The following is a 23,315-nucleotide window of genomic DNA, read 5'->3' as shown; positions in this document are numbered from 1 at the left end:
GTAGCCGTAATGCTCCGACAATCCATCAAGTGGTGCGTCTTCGTAGCTTACCAAAGTCAGACTAAAACATTTTGACAGGTTTTTGACAAATTACATATCAAAGTTTTGGTGTTGCTTGCCAGGACTTGCTAGTGTCATTTAGTTAAAGTTAAATTGAAGTACCAATGATTGTCACACACACACACTAGGTGTGGTGAAATTTGTCCTCTGCATTTGACCCATCCCCTTGTTTACCCTCTGGGAGGTGAGGGGAGCAGTGGGCAGCAGCGGTGGCCGTGCCTGGGAATCATTTTTAGAGATTTAACCCCCAATTCCAACCCCTGATGCTGAGTGCCAAGCAGGGAGGTAATGGGTCCCATTTTTATAGTCTTTAGTTCAAACCCCGGCCGACTCGGCCGGGGTTTGAACTCACAACCTAACGATCTTAGGGCGGACAGTCTAACCACTAGGCCACTGAGTAGGTTTAGTGAACAAATGTCAACCTGCAGTCCACGCTTATCTCTTATGTGTGACAGCCATCTACTGGTCACACTTATCATTACACTATGGAACAAATAAAATAGCTTCAAGGTCGGTAAGCACAACCAGAATAAATACATACATGAGGCACACGGTCGATTTTTGAGAAAATGAAAATATTTCAAATGTGCCTTATTGTCCGAAAAATACGGTAATTATATAGAATAAAAATAGGTTCAATTAAATTCAATTAATTTGGGATAGCCCCTTGAAATGCAGGATTTCGTTTTCCAGTAGCGATTTTATATGGCAATTTCAACCCTCTCTAAATGTGTTAATGAAAACTACAACTAAGATGAACTTTACAATCAAACAGCTGAGACGTAATAATTACAATACTTACAATACTATTAACACTTAATAAGGGCACAACAAAAAACAAAACAAAGAACACACCATAAACTATACACTACTGCCATCTAATGTCTTTGACTTGCAACTGTAATTGCAATTCAAAGTCATAATTGCAAATGATAATATGATGACAATAAAACAATATATAACTAGACAATAGTTATCATAATCAGCTCATTTTTAATTATTGCAATAAAATATTTTATTTTATTATCAAAAACAATTAACACACAAAAGTACCAAAAACCGGTATCGTTGAGTACTGGTAACTATTCCACGGTACTGGGAATTGATACCGTATCAGTTGAAATGTAAAGAGCACTCGACCCTAATCTTACTGGTGGTCATTGATGATGTCCTGTTATACATCCACTTTTCCAGTGTGCTAAAGCACTAAAATTATTTTAGGGATAGTCTCTCAATGTTATGTTTTTATTAACTTATTGTCTTATTTGTATTTTATTATTACATATATCATATGTTTTATATTACTTTTAAGATGGCATTCATTTGAGTTATTCTCCAGTGTGGACGCCTCAAAGTTGGTGTTTTTCCTCAAATCCTCAGTGCCATGTTTTGTTTTTGCTTTGTTATTGTCAACAGTGTGTGTGTGTGCATGTCTTCTTCTCTTCTTATATTTTTGTACAGCACTTTGTGTTTGCCACTTGCCTGTGTGTGAAAAGTGCAATATAAATAAAGTTTGATTTTAATTAGTTGTTGCAATAATAATGGTAAGAGTAAAGAACGAAGAGAAATTAAATGTCTCAAGGGGTTTATGAGATATTTGCTTTGTTACCCACAATAAAACATAAAGCTGAGATTTGCATATATTGACTGATCTACATTGCATCAGTTTTATTATTTTAATGTACAAAATACAGTGGCGGGCTGCGAGTTTCCCATCTAGGCCTTCAGTGATGTCCTACTTAGTACGACTTTAATAAATACCTCTGAAAATAGCAAAATGTATGTCCCCACATGACCACGGCTGGATAAACACCACACACAAACACATATGCGCACTACTGGGCATTGAACCACCTCAATAATGTACAAAACTTATTTTTCAGCGCATTTAAAAATCAATAAACCCGCATCAGCAATGAAAACATATCTTAGGTGGTACTGTCAAAATTAAAATAATTGTAAAAAACATATTAAACGTGAAAAAACACCATCCCATCCAAAGCTGTATAAGCCAGTGGTAACGCTTCTCTCATAGTTGATGTATCTCATGGTTGGTTGATTCGAGTGAAAGTGGCAGGCAAACCATTTGACCTCGCTAGCTTCTGGGGTCGGCAGACCTCGTTTCACAAGTTCTAGTTTCTCTTTAAATATCCTTCTTGAAAATGTATAGCTTAGACTTAGACAAGCTTTATAAGGATGGAAAGAATAATGCAGGTATTAAGTAGACTAAAATATGACATATATGTAATATTTACATATTATATATACAGTATATAATATATACTGATACATTATTATATTATATTATATTTTAATATAATATATACAATATATAACAACTCCCAATTACCATGTACAATATTACAGTATATGTAACAGCTGCAGCAATATATATATATATATATATATATATATATATATGTATATATATCTGACACCTAATCAACATTTTGCTCTCCTTTGTGGGTTAAAAAAGTGTTGGGGATTTCTCTGTAGCCGAGTATGGCTCCGGTGTCACGTCCTGCTTTGGCAAATTAGAACTTGTGATTGGATACTAAATTGGGAGTGACAAGTTAGTATCCGATCACAGTCACGTTTAACTTAAGGCTACCTGGATAAGCTACTGACTGGATATCGCAAAAGTCTATCAACTGAATGTCCTCCGTTCATTTACGCTGCACAGCCGCCGCTAATGTTGATTCAGAAGGCCTCCGGCAGAATTCATCCAGCGCTGGCAACAAGCTAGCTGAATTCTGATTGGATAAAAGCTCTAACGTAAAAACAAGCAACATTAGAGCCTATTATGACATGGAGATTATGATGAATACTTTTATATATTTATGGAAAGTAAATTAAAAAAAATTTCATTTATGATCAGGATTTATGTTAGGCCAGCAGAAGAAGGCCTTGCTGGCCCTGAAGGCACACCACAGACAAAATGTATCAAAGCATTCCTCCAAAATGTGGACACCCTTGGGCTATAGAGTCACTGGTAGCTAACAGTAGATCAACTTTGCCAAATCGCTATCATTAACTTCCTGACATATTTAAAGAAAACTACTTTAACAAGGTACATGACTGGACAGGGAATCATTTTTTAATTAGGGTGGCTCAAAAAACAATGAAGGTGCTCTTTGAAGTCCTATTATGTCTTTGCATGCATGACCTACGCAGGAACTTTGAACTTGTAAACCATTAAGAAAGACTCAAATGAAAAATTATCAAAGTTCCAATAAATTAAATATAGATACATGAAATATGTTTTTTAAAAGGGCTTAATGAGAGTCTTCTGCATCTCTGATTTTGCAGCTGTCAAGCGTATCAATAATCTAGGTGGGGAAATCGATCCAGTTTGTCTGCAGTGTTTTTCTGTGGCGTCTTTGCGTCCATGATTGACAGTTCAGCTGCCTCTGCTTGCACGCACAGCTGGCGGATATTGAAGAAAACGCAGAAGCTAGTTCGGTTTGTTAGCCCCGTTTGCAAGCTCTTATCCGATTGAGCAAAATAAAGCGCGGTTCCAATCTTTGCACACGGTCAGACGGATATGCTTTTCCCATCCATTTAGAAAATGGATGGGAATGGATGGTTTATGGTTCAAGTTTTTTTTTGAACATGCATACAAATACAATATCATACGTCACATGGACGGCGTGGCGCGGATGGAAGAGTGGCCGTGCCAGCAACCTGAGGGTTCCTGGTTCAATCCCCACCTTCTACCAACCTAGTCACGTCCGTTGTGTCCTTGAGCAAGACACTTCACCCTTGCTCCTGATGGGTCGTGGTTAGGGCCTTGCGTGGCAGCTTCCGCCATCAGTGTGTGAATGTGTTTGTGAATGGGTGAATGTGGAAATAGTGTCAAAGCGCTTTAGTTCCTTGAAGGTAGAAAAGCACTATATAAGTATAACACATTAACCATTCTTTTATTTTTACTTTCTCTTTTAACATGTTCTGTCTACATTTCTGTTCAAATGTAATAATCACTTATTCTTATGTTGTTTGATACTTTACATTAGTTTTGGATGATACCACAAATTTGGGTATCAATCCGATACCAAAAGAATCAAAAAACACAGGACGAGATGTTGAACAGTCCCTTGTGCCAAGTGTGGAGAGTACTCACTCGAGATGTCCTTGTTGTTGAGAGTGGTAGACAGACAACGTGGGGGTGTGGGGGGTGGGGTGTTCTTGTGAGTTGTATGGGATATGAGACTTGGTCAGGGTTAAATTCCAGGACAATTGGACAAGCGACACATCTTCAGTAGTGTGCCCTTGCATCATTGGGTGTTTCGGCCTTCAAACACTATACACCCTCCACAAAGGTGGCCCGCCGAAGGATGATCAGTTCTCAGCTTGTGTCCCGTGCTCAACTGTTCCCGAAATTCACCCTGTTACACTGCTGTTTTTGGGGCCCAACCGGGGTCCTTCCGCTTGAGCCAAATCCACTGGCTGCTTCTTTCGGCTGCCTCTGAGACTGCTCTGATGGTCCTACACAGAGCCTGACCATGGCTGCCGAGTTCCCTCAGCAGTCTGATGGTAGACGACGCCACAAATCCTCTGCATCCCACTTCAACTGGATAAACTTTGGTGTTCCAGCCACGCTGCCTTGCTTCTTCTGCTAGCTCTGAGTAGCGCAGCTTCTTACGTTCACAGGCCTCTTCCACAGAGTTCTCCCATGGGACTGTGAGCTCTATGACGTAAGCAGTCTTAACCGAAGGGGACCAGAGCACCAAGTCTGGCCTGAGGTTGGTAGAGGCAATCTCAGGTGGGAACACTAGCTGTTTGCCGATGTCTGCCAGCATCTTCCAGTCGCGGGCCCTGTATAGGTGTCCTGCTTCTGGTTTGGTGGAAAGCTGTTAGGGTGTTTTCCCGCCCTCTCGGACAAACATTGTTGTCTTCATGGGATTAGATACTCTTGGTGGCAAGGAGTTGACGGCACCACGCATGCTCTCCAGGGCTGATGCCAAGCTCTTGAGGACCTGGTTGTGCCGCCAGGTGTATCTCCCCTGCGTGAGGTTCGTCTTACATCCTGTCATGATGTGTCTGAGGGTTGCTGGAGTTGGGCAGAGGGCACAGATTGGATCCTCGCCATACCACTGATGGAGATTCTTTGGTGATGGGAGCACATCATACGTTGCTCTGATGATAAAGCTGATTTTACTTGCTATCTGCCATAGCTCCTTCCAGCTTATCTTTCTCCTCTCCACTCCTTCCCACTGCATCCATTGCCCCTGTTTGGCGAGAGAGACAGCCTTCGCACTCCTTAAGACCTCCTCCTGGCGACGCACCTCCTCCACCACCAGCGTCCTCCGCTCTGATGTTGTAGCATTTTTCCAGGATGGTTCTCTTGCAGTCAGGCCAAAGCCTCCTCTTCCCTGTTGGACCTTTCCCACGATGTCTCTGTGCCTCAGGGCTGCTGTAGCTTGCTGCACCGCATCGGATGGTGTCCACTTCCGCCCAGTTACTAGGGGCGGTGCAACAGTGCTGATGGTCGTGTCTCTGGAGTCCTTCAGTGTCATCTGGAGTCTAACTTTGGAACACTTGTATTCCTCAGTTAGACTAGTGAGAGGTAGCTCCAGGATCCCTTTGCCGTAGAGGCCGATGTTACTTAGACATTGTGGAATGCCAAGCCACTTTTTTGCATATGAAGTGATGGTTCGCTCGATCTTCTCCACAGTGGTTACTGGGACTTCATACACAGTGAGTGGCCACATTGTCCGGGGGAGGAGTCCAAATTGTAGGCACCAAAGCTTCAGTTTCCCTGGCAATAGAGTCTTGTCGATGTTATCCAGGCTCTTCGCGATCTCTTGCCTTAGTTGTTCTATTTGTTGTTTGTCCTTGAGGCTTGCATTGTACCATCTGCCCAGGCTTTTGACAGGCTGCACAGACACCGTTGGAATTGGGTCTTCGCCAATGTAGAACCTTGTGTCTCTCAGCACCCCCTTGATTATGGAGATGCTTTGAGATTTGCTAGGCTTGAATTTCATTCGGGCCCACTCGATGTTCTCCTTCAGCTTTCCAAGTAGACGCTTAGTGCATGCTGCAGTAGTGGTTAGTGTTGTCATGTTGTCCATGTAAGCCCTGATAGGTGGAAGACGGAGCCCAGCCCTGATTCGTTCACCACCCACCTTGAGGCCCTCATGATGACTTCCATGGCCATTGTGAAAATCAAGGGTGAGACTGTGCAGCCTGCCATGATGCCTACTTCCAAGCGCTACCATGTTCAGAATCGTTTTATTGTCATTGTTTGAGAACGGGTTCACAAACAAAAAAATGTTGTAGTGAAGTTGGCTGTTGTGAAGCACAGCTGCAGGTCTTGGAAGTAGTTCTTGACCAGTGTGGTGATGGGCTCTGGTACAAGGAAGAAGCTAAAAAGATTCCCAGAGAAGTTCATGGGGAACTGAGCCAAATGCATTGGCCAGGTCGAGGAAGGTTACATGAAGATCTCTCTTATCCTTCTTGGCTGCTTGGATCTGATGCCAGATCATGCTTGTATGTTCTAGGCAGCCAGAGAATCCTGGAATTCCAGCTTTCTGTACAGATGTATCAATGTATTTGTTCTTTACCAGGTAGGTGGACAGCCTCTGAGACACCACGCTGAAAAAGATTTTCCCCTCAACATTGAGACGACAGATTGGTCTGAACTGGCTGATGTCTGATGCATCCTTTTCTTTAGGTATTAGCACACCACTAGCCCTTCGCCAAGCCTTGGGTATTCCTTGCTTCTGCCACACTACCCTCGTGAGTTTACACAGAAAGCGTAGTACATCCAGTGCGTTCTTGTAGAGCTTATATGAGACTCCGTTAGGTCCCGGAGCCGATGCTGCTCTTGCTCGTCGGACTGTGTTCTCTACTTCTTTCCATTTCGGAGGGCTAGTGTCCAGGTTGAATACAGATGGTTGAATTGAATTGGCGGGATGTCAGGTGGGATGACTATATGATCCTGCCTTTTTGAGTCGTGGTGAATCTTTTCCAGGTGTTGCTCCAGTTCCTACTTTGATGTTTTTAAAGTTCCGCTTTTTTCTTTTGTGAAGAGGTCTTTGACAAACTTGAAGGGGTCTTTATAGAAACGAGTTCTTGTGTGTTCTTTCTTCTTGCGAAGCTTCCTCAAGTTTTCCGCTCTTCGCAAGGTTGCTAGCCGGCTCTTGATGTCTGCTTGGAGTAGCATGAGACCTTCCCTCTCAGCGTCATCTGCTTTTTTCCATAGCTTTCTTATCTGCCTCCTCTCTCTGATAAGCCTGTCGATCTCCTGCTGCCTCCTGGATTTAGCTGGCGGTGGTAGATTCTTTCCACTTCTCCCTTTGCTCACTCCAAAACGTTCTTCTCCGTAGTTGTAAATTATGACGCCCATTCTTTCGATCTTTTCCTCTGCTGTGCCTGTTTGTTGCTCCAAGATTTCTGTTCGGTCTCTGTTGATAGTCTCCCATTCTTTCTTGTCAACAGATTTGGGCCACTTTACGCCAGGTTTGTGCCCTTTGATCTTTCTCTCCATTGGAGGTATTTGTGGTTGTGTGGGCTCCTCCACCAGCATGTCTGTGCTTGTATTACCTTCTTCAGATACAGGGGTGCTGATGCTCTGCGAACTTTGGTTTGTGTCCCGTCGCTGTGCTTCACTCGACTGACTTGACTGATTACTTCGTAAAAAGTATTGATCAATGCGAGGCCCTTGTCTCTGCTCTCTCAGGCACCTATTCCTCCCTTGATGGATCTTCAAGCCCATTGTTGATGTTACTTTGTTCCAACCACAGATGCACACCTGAAACTTGTGTCCCACTGCTGTTGTTGCTGTCTCGTGTGTTGTGCTCTCCTTGTTCGTAGTGATTTCCGTTCCTAGGTCAGTAACCGTGTTGTCAGCCAATGAGCCATCTTGCGCCCCCGCTCTCGCAGGGTCTAGGGGTATTTTCCTTTGTTTACTTTTCGTAGCATTTTGCAGGTGTCTCCAATTAGCTGAATCAGCGTTGGGGACTGCCATCATGGGGAGCTAGCCCATGACAGCCCCAGTGGGGTCTGTTCCCTCCTGTCAGCTGTCTCTTCAAGCTGTCAAATGTACTTTCCATGTTGTCAGCTGTCCTTTCACAGCCGTCACTGGACGTGTCCAGACGATCAGAATCAAAAAACACAGGACGAGATGTTGAACAGTCCCTTGTGCCAAATGTGGAGAGTACTCACTCGAGATGTCCTTGTAGTTGAGAGTGGTAGACAGACAACGTGGGGATGTGGGGGGTGGGGTGTTCTTGTGAGTTGTATGGGATATGAGACTTGGTCAGGGTTAAATTCCAAGTAGTTACAGGATCATACATTGGTCATATTCAAAATCCTCATGTGTCCAGGGACATATTTCCTGAGTTTATAAACATAATATACATTTTTTTTTAAACGAAAGAAGATGTAGTGATGCCAAAAAAATATCGACGTAATCATAGTAGTATTGACGAGATACGTACCTGTAATTAATATCATTACAGTGGATGTCAGGTGTCGATCCACTAATGGCGTTTGTTTACATTTTGATGCCGGTGAGCTACGGTGTGTAGTGAATCATGTTTAGCTATTCCTCGTCCTGCTGGGATGATACTTGTAAGAAACGTACTTTATTTGTCGCCATGGAGGCAAGGATTAGTGATTTAGAAATAGCTAAAACAGCCATCTTGTGTCTTGCGGTTGATTCTTTACATGGAGTGAGAAGAGAAAGTAAAAATGAAGAAATTGTGGATAAAACAGGAAAAGTCACCTCGAGTATGGCAGTTTTTTAGACTTTTGAAAATGGACCGTAGTCAGACCAATGTGGTCTGTAAATTATGCAAGGTTCTTGTCCCCACCAAGACCAGTAATACCACACCACCTTAGCCACGCTCACCCTTTAGAGCACACCTGTAACTTTCTGGCACTAAACCTGCAGAAAATAGTCCTTCTCAGGTTTCTCTATGATTACATTTTCACACTATTTTGTTACACTTTATTAAGTATTTCTTACATATTCTTTATTTGTGCACCTTCATTTTAATAGGTTATTGTTAAGTGTTTAATGTGATTTTAGAATTATGTTTACATTGATTGTTTTCCATGTTTATGTTGACATTTCCTTTCCTTTCTGCCTTGATAGCTGAGGGCATTATATTCAGAGGATTAATATATTTTTTCCCCTGGTACTTATTATTTAAACACTTACATAGGGATACAGTTTTCAGCCATATGACCCAGCTCTAGCTGCTGCCCTCACGGATATCACAATAAACAAACAATACTTTGGAAAGTTACGCAGCAAACAGCCCCTTTAAGTGTACAATGACTGAATCAAAGACAAGATTTCTGCAACAGCAAAAGCAAGAGGAGGGACGAGGTATGTCAGCGTCCTTGAGGGATTGCATTACATGTGTGGAAAGTGGAGCGTTGAGTAGCACAGTGCACGAACCCCAAAGCCTCTTCTTCTGGACATACTTAACACCACTCCACCGTGCTGCTGGGTTACAACACAGTTTCTGGCATGACTAGTGCACAGATGTAACAACTGGCTTAAAAGCATGATAAGTGCATTTGGAGGGTGTGATTACTGGAAAGCAAAAGAGAATGATGAATCTTTTACCAGTGGTGGGAACGATTCGGTCGCTGCCCTCGCTGCAGAGGCGTGAGAGCAGGCTGGTCTTTCCAGCAGACATCAGGCCGATGCAAACCACATCGTACTCTGGTCTTGGCGGTGGCGGTCCTTTACAGCACAGTGCACGGAAACACTGAAACAAAAACCAACAACAATGAAACAACTGGGGAAGGGATCAAATTCCTGTGTGAGACTGGGATAGTGATTACGTCTCGGCATTTAGTCTTTCCAAGTCTTATGGAGGACTCTTGTGGACCCCCCAGCTGTCTTCATATAAAGGAGAACAACATCTCAATCCAACAGTGTACAAAAATAAAAAAATACATCATTTATGTTTGATCTTGCGATTTTATGAATTTGTTGTCAATGTTTAAAGCGTTCTTTTTAACCTTAACCGCAAAGAGCAACAAATACTGGATTAATGTAGTACTCCTTTTATACAGCATAGACTTCAAAGTGGCAGTATGGTTAAAAGGTTATTTCAAACATGTACAATTGCACCTGGGGATAGGTTGATTGGAAACACTCAAATTGGCCCTAGTCTGTGAATGTGATTGTGTATGTTGTCTGTCTATCTGTGTTGGCCCTGTGATGAGGTGGCGACTTGTCCAGGGTGTACGCCGCCTTCCGCCCGAATGCAGCTGAGATAGGCTCCAGCACCCCCCCCCCCCGCCTTCCAAAAGGGACAAACGGTAGAAAATTAATGGATGGAATTGCACTATAGTACATCACATATGTCCACTTTCTCATTACAACATGTCCGAAAAGGTGTAGGAAGAAGTAGATCTTATTTAATTCTACCTCGTTTTCATTTCATAGCAACACATTTATTCACTTCCTGTTCTGAATTTGTAAACACTTTAAATCCATTTATAGTAAATTTCTCAAAAAATAATCAAGTAAGTGGTGATTCAAATAATGAGATGAATAAGATGATCTAATTTTTCAATAACATAAAAAACAAAGGACCAGGATGTCCCTCGCCTGGACGCGGGTCACCGGGGCCCCCCTCTGGAGCCAGGCCCACAGGTGGGGCACGATGGCGAGCGCCTGGTGGCCGGGCCTGTCCTCATGTGGGCCGGCCGGGCACAGCCCGAAGAGGCAGCGTGGGTCCCCCCTCTAATGGGCTCACCACCCATAGCAGGGGCCAAAGAGGTCGGGGGTGATGTGAGCTGGACGGCAGCCGAAGCCAGGGCATTTGGCGATCTTCACTAAGGGGAAGGGAGCCTGAGCGTGTGCGCGAGGTGGAGAAGTTCCGGCTAGATATAGTCGGACTTACTTCGACGCACAGCAAGGGCTCTGGAACCACTTCTCTCGAGAGGGGCTGGACTCTCTTCCACTTCAGCGTTGCACGCAGTGAGAGGCGACTGGCTGGGGTGGCAATTCTTGTTGCCCCCCGGCTCAAAGCCTGTATGTTGGGAGTTCAACCCAGTGGACGAAAGGGTAGCTTCCCTCTGCCTTAGGGTGGGGGGACAGATCCTGACTGTTGTGCTTACGCCCCAAACAGCTGCTCAGCGTACCCACCCTTTTTGGATTCACTCGAAAGAGTACTGGAGAGTGCTCACCCGGGTGATTCCCTTATTCTACTGGGGGACTTCAACGCTCAAATTGGCAAAGACAGTGAAACCTGGAGAGGCGTGATTGGGAAGAATGGCCGCCCAAATCTGAACCCGAGTGGTGTTTTGTTATTAGACTTTTGTGCTCGTCACAGATTGATGAGTGATGATCAGTGTCAGAGCTTGGTCCGCATTGCCGGCAGTAAGTCGGACCCGTTTCCAGTGAGGGTTGGACTCCGCAAAGGCTGCCCTTTGTCACCGATTCCGTCCATAATTTTTATGGACAGAATTTCCAGGCGCAGTTAGGGCGTTGAGAGGATCTGGTTTGGTGGCTGCAGGATTAGGTCTCTGCTTTTTGCAGATGATGTGGCCTTGATGGCTTAATTTGGCCACGATCTTCAGCTCTCACTGGATCGGTTCGCAGCCGAGTGTGAAGCGACTGGGATAAGAATCAGCACCTTCAAGTCCGAGTCCATGGTTCTCGCCCGGAAAAAGGGTGGAGTGCCATCTCCGGGTTTGGGAGGAGATCTTGCCCCAAGTGGATGAGTTCAAGTCTTGTTCACGAGTGAGGGAAGAGTTGATCGTGAGATCGACAGGTGGATCGGTGCAGCATCTTCAGTATTGCAGACGCTGTATTGATCCGTTGTGGTAAAGAAGGAGCTGAGCAGGAAGGCAAAGCTCTCAATTTACCAGTCGATCTACGTTCCCATCCTCACATATGATCATGAGCTTTGGGTTATGACCAAAAGGACAAGATCACGGGTACAAGCGGCCGAAATGGGTTTCCTCCGCCGGGTGGTAGGGCTCTCCCTTAGAGATAGAGTGGAGCTCAAAGTAAAGCCGCTGCCTCTCCACATTGAGAGGAGCCAGATGAGGTGGTTCGGGCATCTGGTCAGGACGCCCCCCGAACGCCTCCCTAAGGAGGTGTTTCGTGCACGTCCGACCGGTAGGAGGCCACGGGGAAGACCTGGGAACGCCTTGGGATCCCTCGGGAGGGGCTGGACGAAGTGGCTGGGGAGAGGCAAGTCTGGGCTTCCCTGCTTAGGCTGCTGCCCCTGCGACCCGACCTCGGATAAGCGGAAGAAGATGGATGGATGGATGGATTTTTCAATAAGGTTCAAAATGCTCATCAGGATTTTTCTTCTTTGTACTTTGATTTAGAACATTTTTTTAACTGGATCATATTAGTACTTTTTTTAAATGTGTTGCTTAATCCATTCCATAATTTAGTTCCACATACCGATATGCTACATGGAATTATTATAATTGTTAATAGTAATTATAAAAGATAATTGCAGAAAGAAACACCAACAAAGGCGTCCTTATTGTCTGCTATATGTCCTGTCGTCCACAAGTTGCAGACATTATACTTCTTTACTTTACACTTGACGGTGTTTGTCCATCTTAAACATTCATTTATGTTCCATCACATCTACCCGAGCACGTTAAGAGCATTTGTGAATTGCTTAGTGATTTATGGCGCAAATGTTTGTTGGTAAATCAGAGACAATGAGTGATTATCATCACACTTCAACATCTCTAACAACTAAATGAAGAAAAAAAAAATGCTGCCTCTTTGCTCAGTCAGCATTCAACAAAAATATGTTCTTAATTGCTGTATCTAGGATAAAATACATGTTAAATAAACATAAGTATATGTAAACAATGAAGTAAATGTTTATATACTACATTACCCAGAAAGCTGAAGGCCTTAGACAGAAACAGGAAGTAGGTCTGAGGGAAAACGACAACTTTATTGTTACACGTTGTTGTTCCTGCTTCATCTACACAAGAAACAAACATGAGTTTTGATTAGACAGCTGAAGTGTGTATTTGACTCAGAGACAAATGCAATTGGCCAAAATGATGCCGATTGGCCAAAATATAGTCTGGTAGTTCCAGGCATAGTTCCGAGAATGCTCGTAATTGGCGGAGATTTTTTGAATTTGCGTGAATTGGCGTCATGCTGACGTCTTTCCTGAAGGGGTTGGTTATTGATACAGCTATTGTTGTTTTCTCAACCCTGCTCCCCAATCATTTAACCCCTCTACACTTCCATCTCAACTCCACCAACTGAGACTGATTCCTGCTGTCTGGATTATGTTTCTTCAGTTGTTTTACTTGAATGTATGAGGAGTGTGGGGGTCCTCCATGTGTCAAGTGCTGTGAGATACATTCTGACGTGAATTGGCGCTATATACTGTAAATAACATTGATTTAACACCAAAGTTTTGAAAAGGAAACGAGAAATGGCAAAGAACAAAAGCAGCCGTTTGTTTAATTGAACGTCATTTGTCTAAGAGTCACAGGGTTCAATGGAGGTATTGCAGATTATTTGGGTCTACAGTGTGTGTCTGATTGGGCCCTGATGTCAGCCAGAGGCAGACCTGACACTCAATGAATCACGGCCTGGAACTGAAGGCCTGCTGTGAGACATTAAAGGGCAAATGCAGTGTGAACCGTGAATGAGATCTTTTTAACTTGTGTGAAGAGATCAGTATCCACAACTAAAGAGCGATATATTTTTTAACTAGCCAGGCAAGAGGAACCATTCTGGTTGAGGTAGAGCGCAAAGGCACACACCATGACTCTCAGCATCTACAATATCACGTTTCAGGTAGAGGAAGATCAAAACAGGGTAGCTTACTCTTAATATGTATATAGTGTGTGAATGTGTGTGTGTGTGTGAATGGGTGAATGTGGAAATAGTGTCAAAGCGCTTTGAGTTCCTTAAAAAAGGTAGAAAAGCACTATACAAGTACAACCCATTTACCATTTAATAGGGTTATTGTCAGGAGAAAATATGCGAGCATAAAACACTGCAGCTCCTCTGCAAACATTAATATGAGGCTTGAAAGTAGTATACTACTTTTTAACAATTGAAATTATGTCTTACAGCTCCCACAATAGTGTATTTGAAAGTGGACCGACTATAGCTATAATACCTCCTTTTGTGTATTTGGGATATGCATAAGTCCTGGAAATCTGAAATCAAATCATGGAGGCATGGCGGGGATATTTACAAAACAATATTGCCTTCCTTCATACTTCGTCTTGGAATTGACCCAGTTTGTGACATTTTCCCCGATTGTGACGTCAGCGAATATCTCCCTAATTCACCCGAAGAGCTTCGCACGAGTCTGCCACTGTCGTCAATAAATTCCTTGTTTTTCTCGAGCCTCTTGTTGTGGGGCAGACTGGCTCATACATTCACATGTGTCCTCTGCTGTTGCAATTTTTACTTCAAAAAAGCAATTTGTTCTAACTTACTTCAGTCAGTAGACTTCAAATGGAAGCGCTAAAAAAAAAGAAACCGGGTCGACAGGGTGAAGACACTGTCAAAGTGGAGGCACATGTGTACTATATGTACTGATATGATCCAATTCAAGAAATTCTTCAAACTTAAAGTATTTACAAGGTACAAAGAAGAAGAACCATGATAAACATTCTGGATGTATTCCATCCATCCATTCAATTTCTAGATAATCTTATTTATCTTACCATATGAAATATAACTTACTTCACTACTTATTTATTTTTAATGTTATTACTTATGGAGTATATTGTGAATAAATTGAGAACAAGAAGTGAACTAAAGTGTTAGCAACTGCTTTTAAAGGAAAAGGGGGTAAGATTAAATAAGCTCTGCTTCTTCCTACTCCTTTTCGATCATGTTGAATAGAGAAATTGGAAATTGTGATGTATCATGATGTATGCATGCATGTTCCAAATAAACTCAAACTCAAACATAAATAACACTAAAGAGATAGTCAGAAAGTGGCTTGAAAACGGTCTGTAAAACACAATCTTTGACCAAAGAACCAACATTACGTGACTGGAACTACGAGATGTCCTCTCGTAGTTCTCTTTTTGAACGCATGTAGCTCGTGCAAAACCATTTAAGTTGGCACATTGTGTAAATGGTAAATAAAAACAGAATACAATTGAATAGACTGCAAAGACAAGATATTTAATGTTCGAACTGAGGAACTTAATTTTCGGGGGCGGTATAGCTCGGTTGGTAGAGTGGCCGTGCCAGCAACTTGAGGGTTCCAGGTTCGATCCCAGCTTCTGCCATCCGTGTCACTGTCGTTGTGTCATTGGGCAGGACACTTTACCCACCTGCTCCCAGTGCCACCCACATTGGTTTAAATGTAACATAGATATTGGGTTTCACTATGTAAAAGCGCTTTGAGTCAAAAGAGAAAAGACCTTTATAAATATAATTCACTTCACTTCACTTTTGCAAATAATCATTAACTTAGAATTTAATGGCAGCAACACAATGCAAAAAAGTTGGCACAGGGGCATTCTTACCACTGTGTTACATGGCCTTTCCTTTTAACAACACTCAGTAAACGTTTGGGAACTGAGGACAACAATTTTGAAGCTTTTCAGGTGGAATTCTTTCACCGTTGTGGGATTTTAGGCCTTATATTGCGCCACACATTTTCAATGGGAGACAGGTCTGGACTACCGGCAGGCCAGTCTAGTCTTTTACTACGAAGCCACGCTGTTGTAACACGTGGCTTGACATTGTCTTACTGAAGTAGCAGGGGCGTCCATGATAATGTTGCTAGGACGGCAACATATGTTGCTCCAAAACCTGTATGTACCTTTCAGCATTAATGGTGCCTTCACAGATGTGTAAGTTACCCATGCCTTGGGCACTAATACACCCCCATACCATCACAGATGCTGGCTTTTGAACTTTGCGCCTAGAACAGTCCGGATGTTTTTTTTCCTCTTTGGTCCGGAGAACACGACGTCCACAGTTTCCAAAAACAATTTGATATGTGGACTCGCCAGACCACATAACACTTTTCCACTTTGCATCAGTCCATCTTAGATGAATTCAGGCCCAGCGAAGCTTTTCTGGGTGTTGTTGATAAATGGCTTTAGCTTTGCATAGTAGAGTTTTAACTTGCACTTACAGATGTAGCGACCAACTGTAGTTACTGACAGTGGTTTTCTGAAGTGCTCCTGAGCTCATGTGGTAATATCCTCTACACACTCATGTCGCTTTTTGATGCAGTACCGCCTGAGGGATCGAAGGTCACGGCCGTTCAATGTTGGTTTCCGGCCTTGCCGCTTACATGCAGTGATTTCTGTAGATTCTCTGAACCTTTTGATGACATTATGGACCGTAGGTGGTGAAATCCCTAAATTTCTTGCAATAGCTCGTTGGGAAATGTTGTTCTTAAACAATTTGTTCACGCATTTGTTCACTAAGTGGTGACCTTCCCCCCATCCTTGTTTTGTGAATGACTGAGCATTTCATGGAAGCTGCTTTTATACCCAATCATGGCACTCACTTGTTTCCAATTAGCCTGCTCACCTGTGGGATGTTCCAAATAAGTGTTTGATGAGCAATCAACAACTTTCTCAGTCTTTTTTGCCACTTGTGCCAGCTTTTTTGAAACATGTTGCAGGCATCAAATTCCAAATGAGCTAATATTTGCAAAAAACAACAAAGTTTCTCAGTTCGAACGTTAAGTATCTTGTCTTTGCAGTGTATTCAATTGAATGTATATTGAAATGGATTTGCTAATCATTGTATTCTGTTTTTATTTATGTTTTAGACAATGTGCCAACCTGACTGGTTTTGGTTTTAAAATAAAGTGAGTACACATCTCTCCCTGTCCACAAACAGGGTGTTGTAGGATTACAGTCATCACATCATTGAATTGTTGTTCATTATTCTCCTGTAGTAGTAGCTGCGTGACTCTCACAGTAGACATCTACCAGTACGTCTTTAGTATCCCGATTAAAATTCCGATATAGACCTTGATTGCACCACAAAAGATTCGTTCTCCGCAATGTAAATTAGTCTAAATAATGGAACATTGATCTTCTGTTTTACTTGCAATGTTTGTCATATTATGTAGGAACAGTGAATTATATCATTATGATTTGGAGCGGGACACGTCCCCCCGTCCCCAGTGACATCTGCATCCATGATGCAAACAACACACGCACTCCTAAATCGTGTCAAGTCAACCGAACGGTTCAGATTTTTTTTTCATAAACCGTCTCATCTCTTGTGAAGCTTTTCCGAGTCTTTCGCGTAGCCCCAGACCATTGGTGAGCAGGCTCAAGTTTTAAAGTGTTGCGCCAAAACAGAGATGCCGTTTGACGGAGATATGGGGAATCTGCTTCAACAGAACCAGACGTGGACTGAGCAACCCGACCCCCCGACTCCTATGTGAACCCACCGGCCTGCTCAAACATGAAACATTCTCCTCTTCCAGAGAAATGGAAAGATCAGAAACACACACACACACGTCGAGATGGGGAAACACATGTAAAAAGTTGGTTTGATGAGGTCACGCTATTCTCTTTCGCATCGGAAACTCCTGACCCCCCCGGCATCTTTTAACTACTTTCCCCTGAGGTTACATGTAAAGAGTTCTGTAGAGGGTGAAATTCACCCTCAGCTGTCAAGCCATTGACTAAAGTGTTAATGATACAAAGTGATTAAAACAGGAAATTGATGTGTATGATTATTGCATTTGATGATACATAAAACTGATATATTTCCTCCTCACAAGGGATACTAAACAAGCACCCAGTGCTTGACCCCGGGGTCCTCACACACACGGGTCACTGCGAGAGAGAGAAATGGTAGCACCCACCTCTGCCCCACACACTGACAGCACCAAGATTGACGAGGGGAGCTCAATCAAAAGACTCACAGGAGAAAAATAAACACATCCGAAGGCTTTTACTGACTTACGGCCAGCGATGTCACCGCCACCAGACTAGACTAGCAAAGAGTAGAATGTCACAGACTGAAAACAGCATGCGTGACGGTGGTGAAGACTTCCACACATCACCCAGAGAGGTCCTGTATCTTGTTCCTCACCTACGTTGCATGCTATAGAACAGGGATGTAATAGTGTAATGATAAACTGCGGTAAAAACGGTTAGTATTATAATAGGCTGACCATATTCTGAAATCCCAAAAAAAGGACACATAAATGTGTGCCAAGGCGGGCAGGTGAAAATGTGCCAATGATACTCGAACTTGCTTTATAAATAATATATTTACTTAAATAAAGCATTTTTTCTCCTCTGTTGACAGCAGTGTTGGCGCTAGGAATTTTCAAAATGGGGTCCCATGGACCCCATCAAGTCATAAAAATGGGGTCCCACAGTAAATCTTTGGGGTACCATTTTTTGTAAGCGTTTTGAAAACAAATGATAAACGTATGCATCGTCCTGTTATATCTCACATTCTATGTTGTGTTTTGGAAAAAGGTTGTCATAAACGTTACTTAATTCATTAAAAGAAGTAATAAAAAAAGAAGACAAATTTGTATACATATGTAAATGTATTCAGTTATAAACATTCATTCACTTTCTTCTTTCCTTCATGGATCTGAACTTTACCGCTGCTGGTAGTTTTTTCTATGTTTTTATTTAATAAGTTGTAGGTGTATTTAATTCAGTATAAAAGTGTAAAACGTGTTTTGCTTCGGTCATGAAATTATGATAATGGTGTGCCAGGGCATACATACATTTTATATTTAACGCTTAAATCTCTGGAGTCTACATCAAGTTCAGATCTATTCCTCATTTCAAAATGTTTTAGTTTTTTTATGTTGTTTTTTTGTTTGTTTGTTTTCCGCCCTTTTTTGTCAAACAAAACAATGGTTTTTTATGGCAAACACACAAAATATGCAAAATCTTCCACCAAAAATATTTTTCAAAGTGGAATATTTGATGTGACGTAATCGGAACCTTGGATAGGTCAATAATTCATAATAACATTGATTTTGATTCAATATTATGTTTTGAGCAATGACAGTTTGAAAGAAAAACAAAACAGCTTTGTTTTATTAGTCAACATTGCAACTTTTTCTAAATTACATTTCACCTTTAAGCTTTGTTATTTCACTTTTGTTATGTTTTTGTTTATTTTAATAGTATTTTTAGAATGTGTCGTGGGCCTTTAAAACATTAGCTGTGGGCCGTAAATGGTAAAATGAAAAATAATCTGCGTCCTTTCTGATTACAATGCGTTAAAAAGACACAAAAAGTGCGTTAACGCCAACACTGCTTGACAGTATAACAAAATAAGTCACACTTATAGTATGTAACATTCACAGTTTTGGAAAAAAGTGCAGAGGTAGAAATATTCAAAATAACCTCTAAATTTTAATTTAACCTCGGGGATTAATAAAGTATTTCTGATTCTGATTGTATGTATATATATACATATATATACATATATACATATACATATACATATATATATATATATATATACATATATATATATATATATATATATATATACATATACATATACATATATACATATACATATACATATATATATATATATATATATATACATATATATATATATATATATACATATATATATATATATATATATATATATATATACATACACATATATACATATATATATATATACATACACTCTATGATGTATTTGTACCTTCTATGAGGTACAAGTCAAAGCTGTTCTGAGGGCACATGCATTCAATTGCCGCTGCCAAAACACTCTCCCATTTTATTGATTGTCTGTCGCTTATAGGACCCAGCATATCTGAATTGTGTTTCCCTGAAAGGCCGGTGGAGACGTTACCTCATTGTTGTTGTGCCAGATGATTAGCTAGGCTTCATGTACATGAGGAGAAGCCCAGGAGAGAAAGAACGGAGAAAACTGACCCTGTGCGAGTAAGTTAAAAAAGACGTTTAATGGGTGACATCACTGGGCTCAAAGTGGAGGAGAAGAGACTGAAGACACTCCGCTGCTGATGAAGCATGACAGTGTGAAGGATCAAATACAACTTGATGTTTTTGTTGCTGAACATTTTTCAGACAACACTACAAAGCAGACAAACCTCCGCAAAACCTGACCTCAGGTGACTGTTGATCTGCTGACTTTTAAAACAGGTCACGTTTGCATGTTTGGGCTGTAAAGCCATGAAATAACTATTTTTGCCCTAACCCGGCATGTTGCAAATACACCTGCCTGTGGTCCGACATTACCAGGAGCCCGGCTCCTTTTAGAAAACTCCTCTGTATTTATAGAGGTAATAAATGTAGGTTAGAGGGAAACCGCTAGAGCCACAGCAGACCGCTTCATGTTTCACTCTCGTACTCCACGGCTACCGTTGGGACATGAAAGGACATAAAACGGGCTTAGAGATGAATGAGAGCAGAGTCCGTATTAAGAAACAGGACCAAGCGTCCAAGTCTTGGTACTCCATTTGTAAAATAACACCTGACATCGGGCTCGTCAAAGGACACTTGGGAGACTGTAGCCTATAATGTTTGTTTGGGGTGTCTCGATGCAACATTTTTACTTCAGCTATATTGGAGTACTGGCCAATACGATATGCAAATCATCCTAGTATATTTACTTTTGTCATTTTATAGCGGGAAATGTAGAAAGGCTTTCATCAGGTGAAACGACTCAGATAACACATGAAGAACAGACTTAGGCCCCTAAGGTTATCCAGCGTATGTCCCACCTAACCTTATCCTTGTCCACACACACACAATGCCACCGTTTAAGACCCCCTGCCCCTTCCGTCCACCGGCGCAACGCGACATAGTACGGAAAATGTACACGTCATAGTTGCTTTGTGTGCAAGTTCTTAAATTAAATTAAACTTATCTGAACAATATCCAGTGTTGTGATATTTCAATTAACTGGAATCACACCTGAGTCATCATAAATTAATCAAATATTTAATGGAAATGTGAAAGTAAATAACTTGTTAGCAAACGTTATACACCCTGGACCAAGACGTTGAGTAATCGCTCGACATACATCGCGGACAATAACTGACGCAATCTGCTTTACCAGTCCAAATGCATTCGCTGTTTTCCGTAGTCTTCCCTTGTCGGCCAGGTAATACAAAGCACACGCTACCTTTTTTATCACATCCACGGGAGCCCGCATTCTCGTTGTCTCTCCTTCGACAAATGGACAAAGTTTTTCGGTAAGTACTCTGAAGTGTCCAGGTCACAGCTGACCTGGACACAACACACACTCGTTGACAAACATATCCTTGTCGCTCAACATTGCTGTGTTGCATCCGAAATAGCTGCAATCGCGCATTTCCCTCTCTTAAGGTATTCATGTGTGATTTCCACAAGCGTCTGTACATATAGAAGAAGGAGAAACACAGGCATGTCTGGATGACTCGCCTCCATCTTTCCAGTGGTTACCTCAGAGTTACGAAACCGGTTGTTATGAAGCTGGCTGTGGCGCGTTCTTTCTGATGTCACTTCCTCTCCGAACTCAGTTTGTAAACAATCAGTCAGTCCATACAGAGTTTAGGGGCCGGAGATTCAAGAAATACACGAAGGGGAACCTTAAACGATGGGTTAGTGTGGCTGACACGGGGGCTTAGGCTAAATAATTATTCGTTGAAGGAGTTACCCGGAATAATGTAGGCAGGGCCTTAATTTTCAAAACCTTGTGGCCTCAATAACTCATGAAATGATGCGGACACGTTTGTTACTGGATACTTTCTAATACCCTTCTGCCTTGAAGACTTTATATGTGTAAGTAATACACAACTATAATTATATGACACAACTGTACTGTTTTAGACTGCAATATTGTTCAATTAAGGACACCTATTACCTATGAGCTACTGTGTGCTTAGCAGTTGTGTAGCTGGTAACTCTTAGTAGCTACCATGTTTACCTTTTCTAAGGATATTTAGAAGTGAACTGGCTGTCCAGTTTTGTACAACTAAACACGGTGCAGGATTGTGTCTATCGGCGATCTTAAAAGAGATTTTACATGACAGCCAAGTAAGGGCTCATCTGATACTTGTTTATATGCTGATATTGGGCCGATATCCAAATCGGATTTGGACACCCCCTTATTTAACGGTTATGTTCTGTGTCTTCTTAAGTATGAGGGCTCATTCTTCAAAACAGATGGTAAAAGTAGATCTTCACTCAGCATGCTTTTGCGTGTAACTTTTCTCCAAATGCTGTAATGACACCTTATAAGGCGCCAGTATCACATTTACCGTACATTTCCGAATAGTAGCTGCACCCTTTTTTCTACGCTTTGAACCCCGCGGCTTGTAAAAGGGAGGGCTAATTCATGGATTTTTCTTCGCTGACGGCCATAATGCAAATAGCTGTCATTAAACACAGGCAAAGACACTGAAATGGTGCGTTATTGTTTGGAAAAGTTCCATTACTGCATGTGCTTCTGGGTAAATGCCTACAGTGTTTCCTGCTGTTTAAAACTTTTAACTGAAATTTGAGGTTGTTTTGTCTTCTAATTGTCCATAGCGTTTCCATACCTGCCAACTTTTGAAATCAGAAAAACCTAGTAGCCAGGGTCCAAGGGCCGCAGGCCCCGGTAGGTCCAGGACAAAGTCCTGGTGGGGGGTTCAGGCTTCGCCCCCCGACGCAAAATGATTATTAGCATTCAGACAGGTTAAAATGTTGCTAAAACCATCACTTTTCTATCAGTCACAGTGACTTTTCAAAACAAAAATATTACAGCAAAAATCATATGGGTTGATTGACATGTTTATTCTGTAAGCTAACTTCAATAGTTTGAAATTATTTTGACAGTTAATGCCAGTTATCCTGTCAACCTTTCACAAGACTTCAATTTGTTAATTGAAAGTATAAACAGTATAAACACTTTTTACAGTAAACAAATGGTAAAACAGTACTAAACAATTCCATTAAAAAAAAAATTGGTGTCATTATTAACTTTCTGTCCAAGCTTGTATAATCCACTGCCTTGTTCAATTGTAAAAAATATTCTGTGCCCAAAATTCACATTTCTATCACAATTATCATACTGTAAACATGGTAAGCTAACTTCATTAAAATTAATAGTCCTGTCAATAGCATGGAATTACAATTCAAATGTAGTTTTTTTGTAAGCCTTTCAAAAGAATTCAAAATATGAAAAATTAATGAAAATTAATTGAAGCCATCAGACACTTGAAAAGTGGCACATCACATCTCTAATGTAATCATTTTAACTTTTCAACAGAAATAGCACTGCAAAAATATTAAGGACAAATTTCTGTATTTTGGTAGTTATGCTGTCAACATTTAACAAGATTTCTTCAACT

The 23,315-nt window shown here is 41.7% G+C and overlaps 1 protein-coding gene across 8 annotated transcripts in view; it reads right to left on the bottom strand.

The window, feature by feature from the left end:
- Window positions 1-23,315, bottom strand: part of LOC133623351 (ADP-ribosylation factor-like protein 15) — a 314,561-nt gene that overhangs the window by 176,052 nt on the left and 115,194 nt on the right. For 7 of the 8 annotated variants that reach the window (XM_061986568.1, XM_061986570.1, XM_061986576.2 and 4 more), the window contains one exon: window positions 9,641-9,785. In XM_061986568.1, coding sequence (XP_061842552.1) covers window positions 9,641-9,785 — 145 coding nt within the window. Of the gene's footprint in view, window positions 1-9,640; window positions 9,786-9,861; window positions 9,920-23,315 lie in introns of all 8 variants that reach the window. The other variant, XM_061986574.1, reaches the window with a different exon arrangement.

This window comes from Nerophis lumbriciformis, linkage group LG12 (assembly GCF_033978685.3).
Source record: "Nerophis lumbriciformis linkage group LG12, RoL_Nlum_v2.1, whole genome shotgun sequence".
Taxonomy (NCBI): Eukaryota; Metazoa; Chordata; class Actinopteri; order Syngnathiformes; family Syngnathidae; genus Nerophis; species Nerophis lumbriciformis.
Note: the sequence above shows the minus strand (reverse complement) of the source record. Positions and strands in the feature narration are given on the sequence as shown.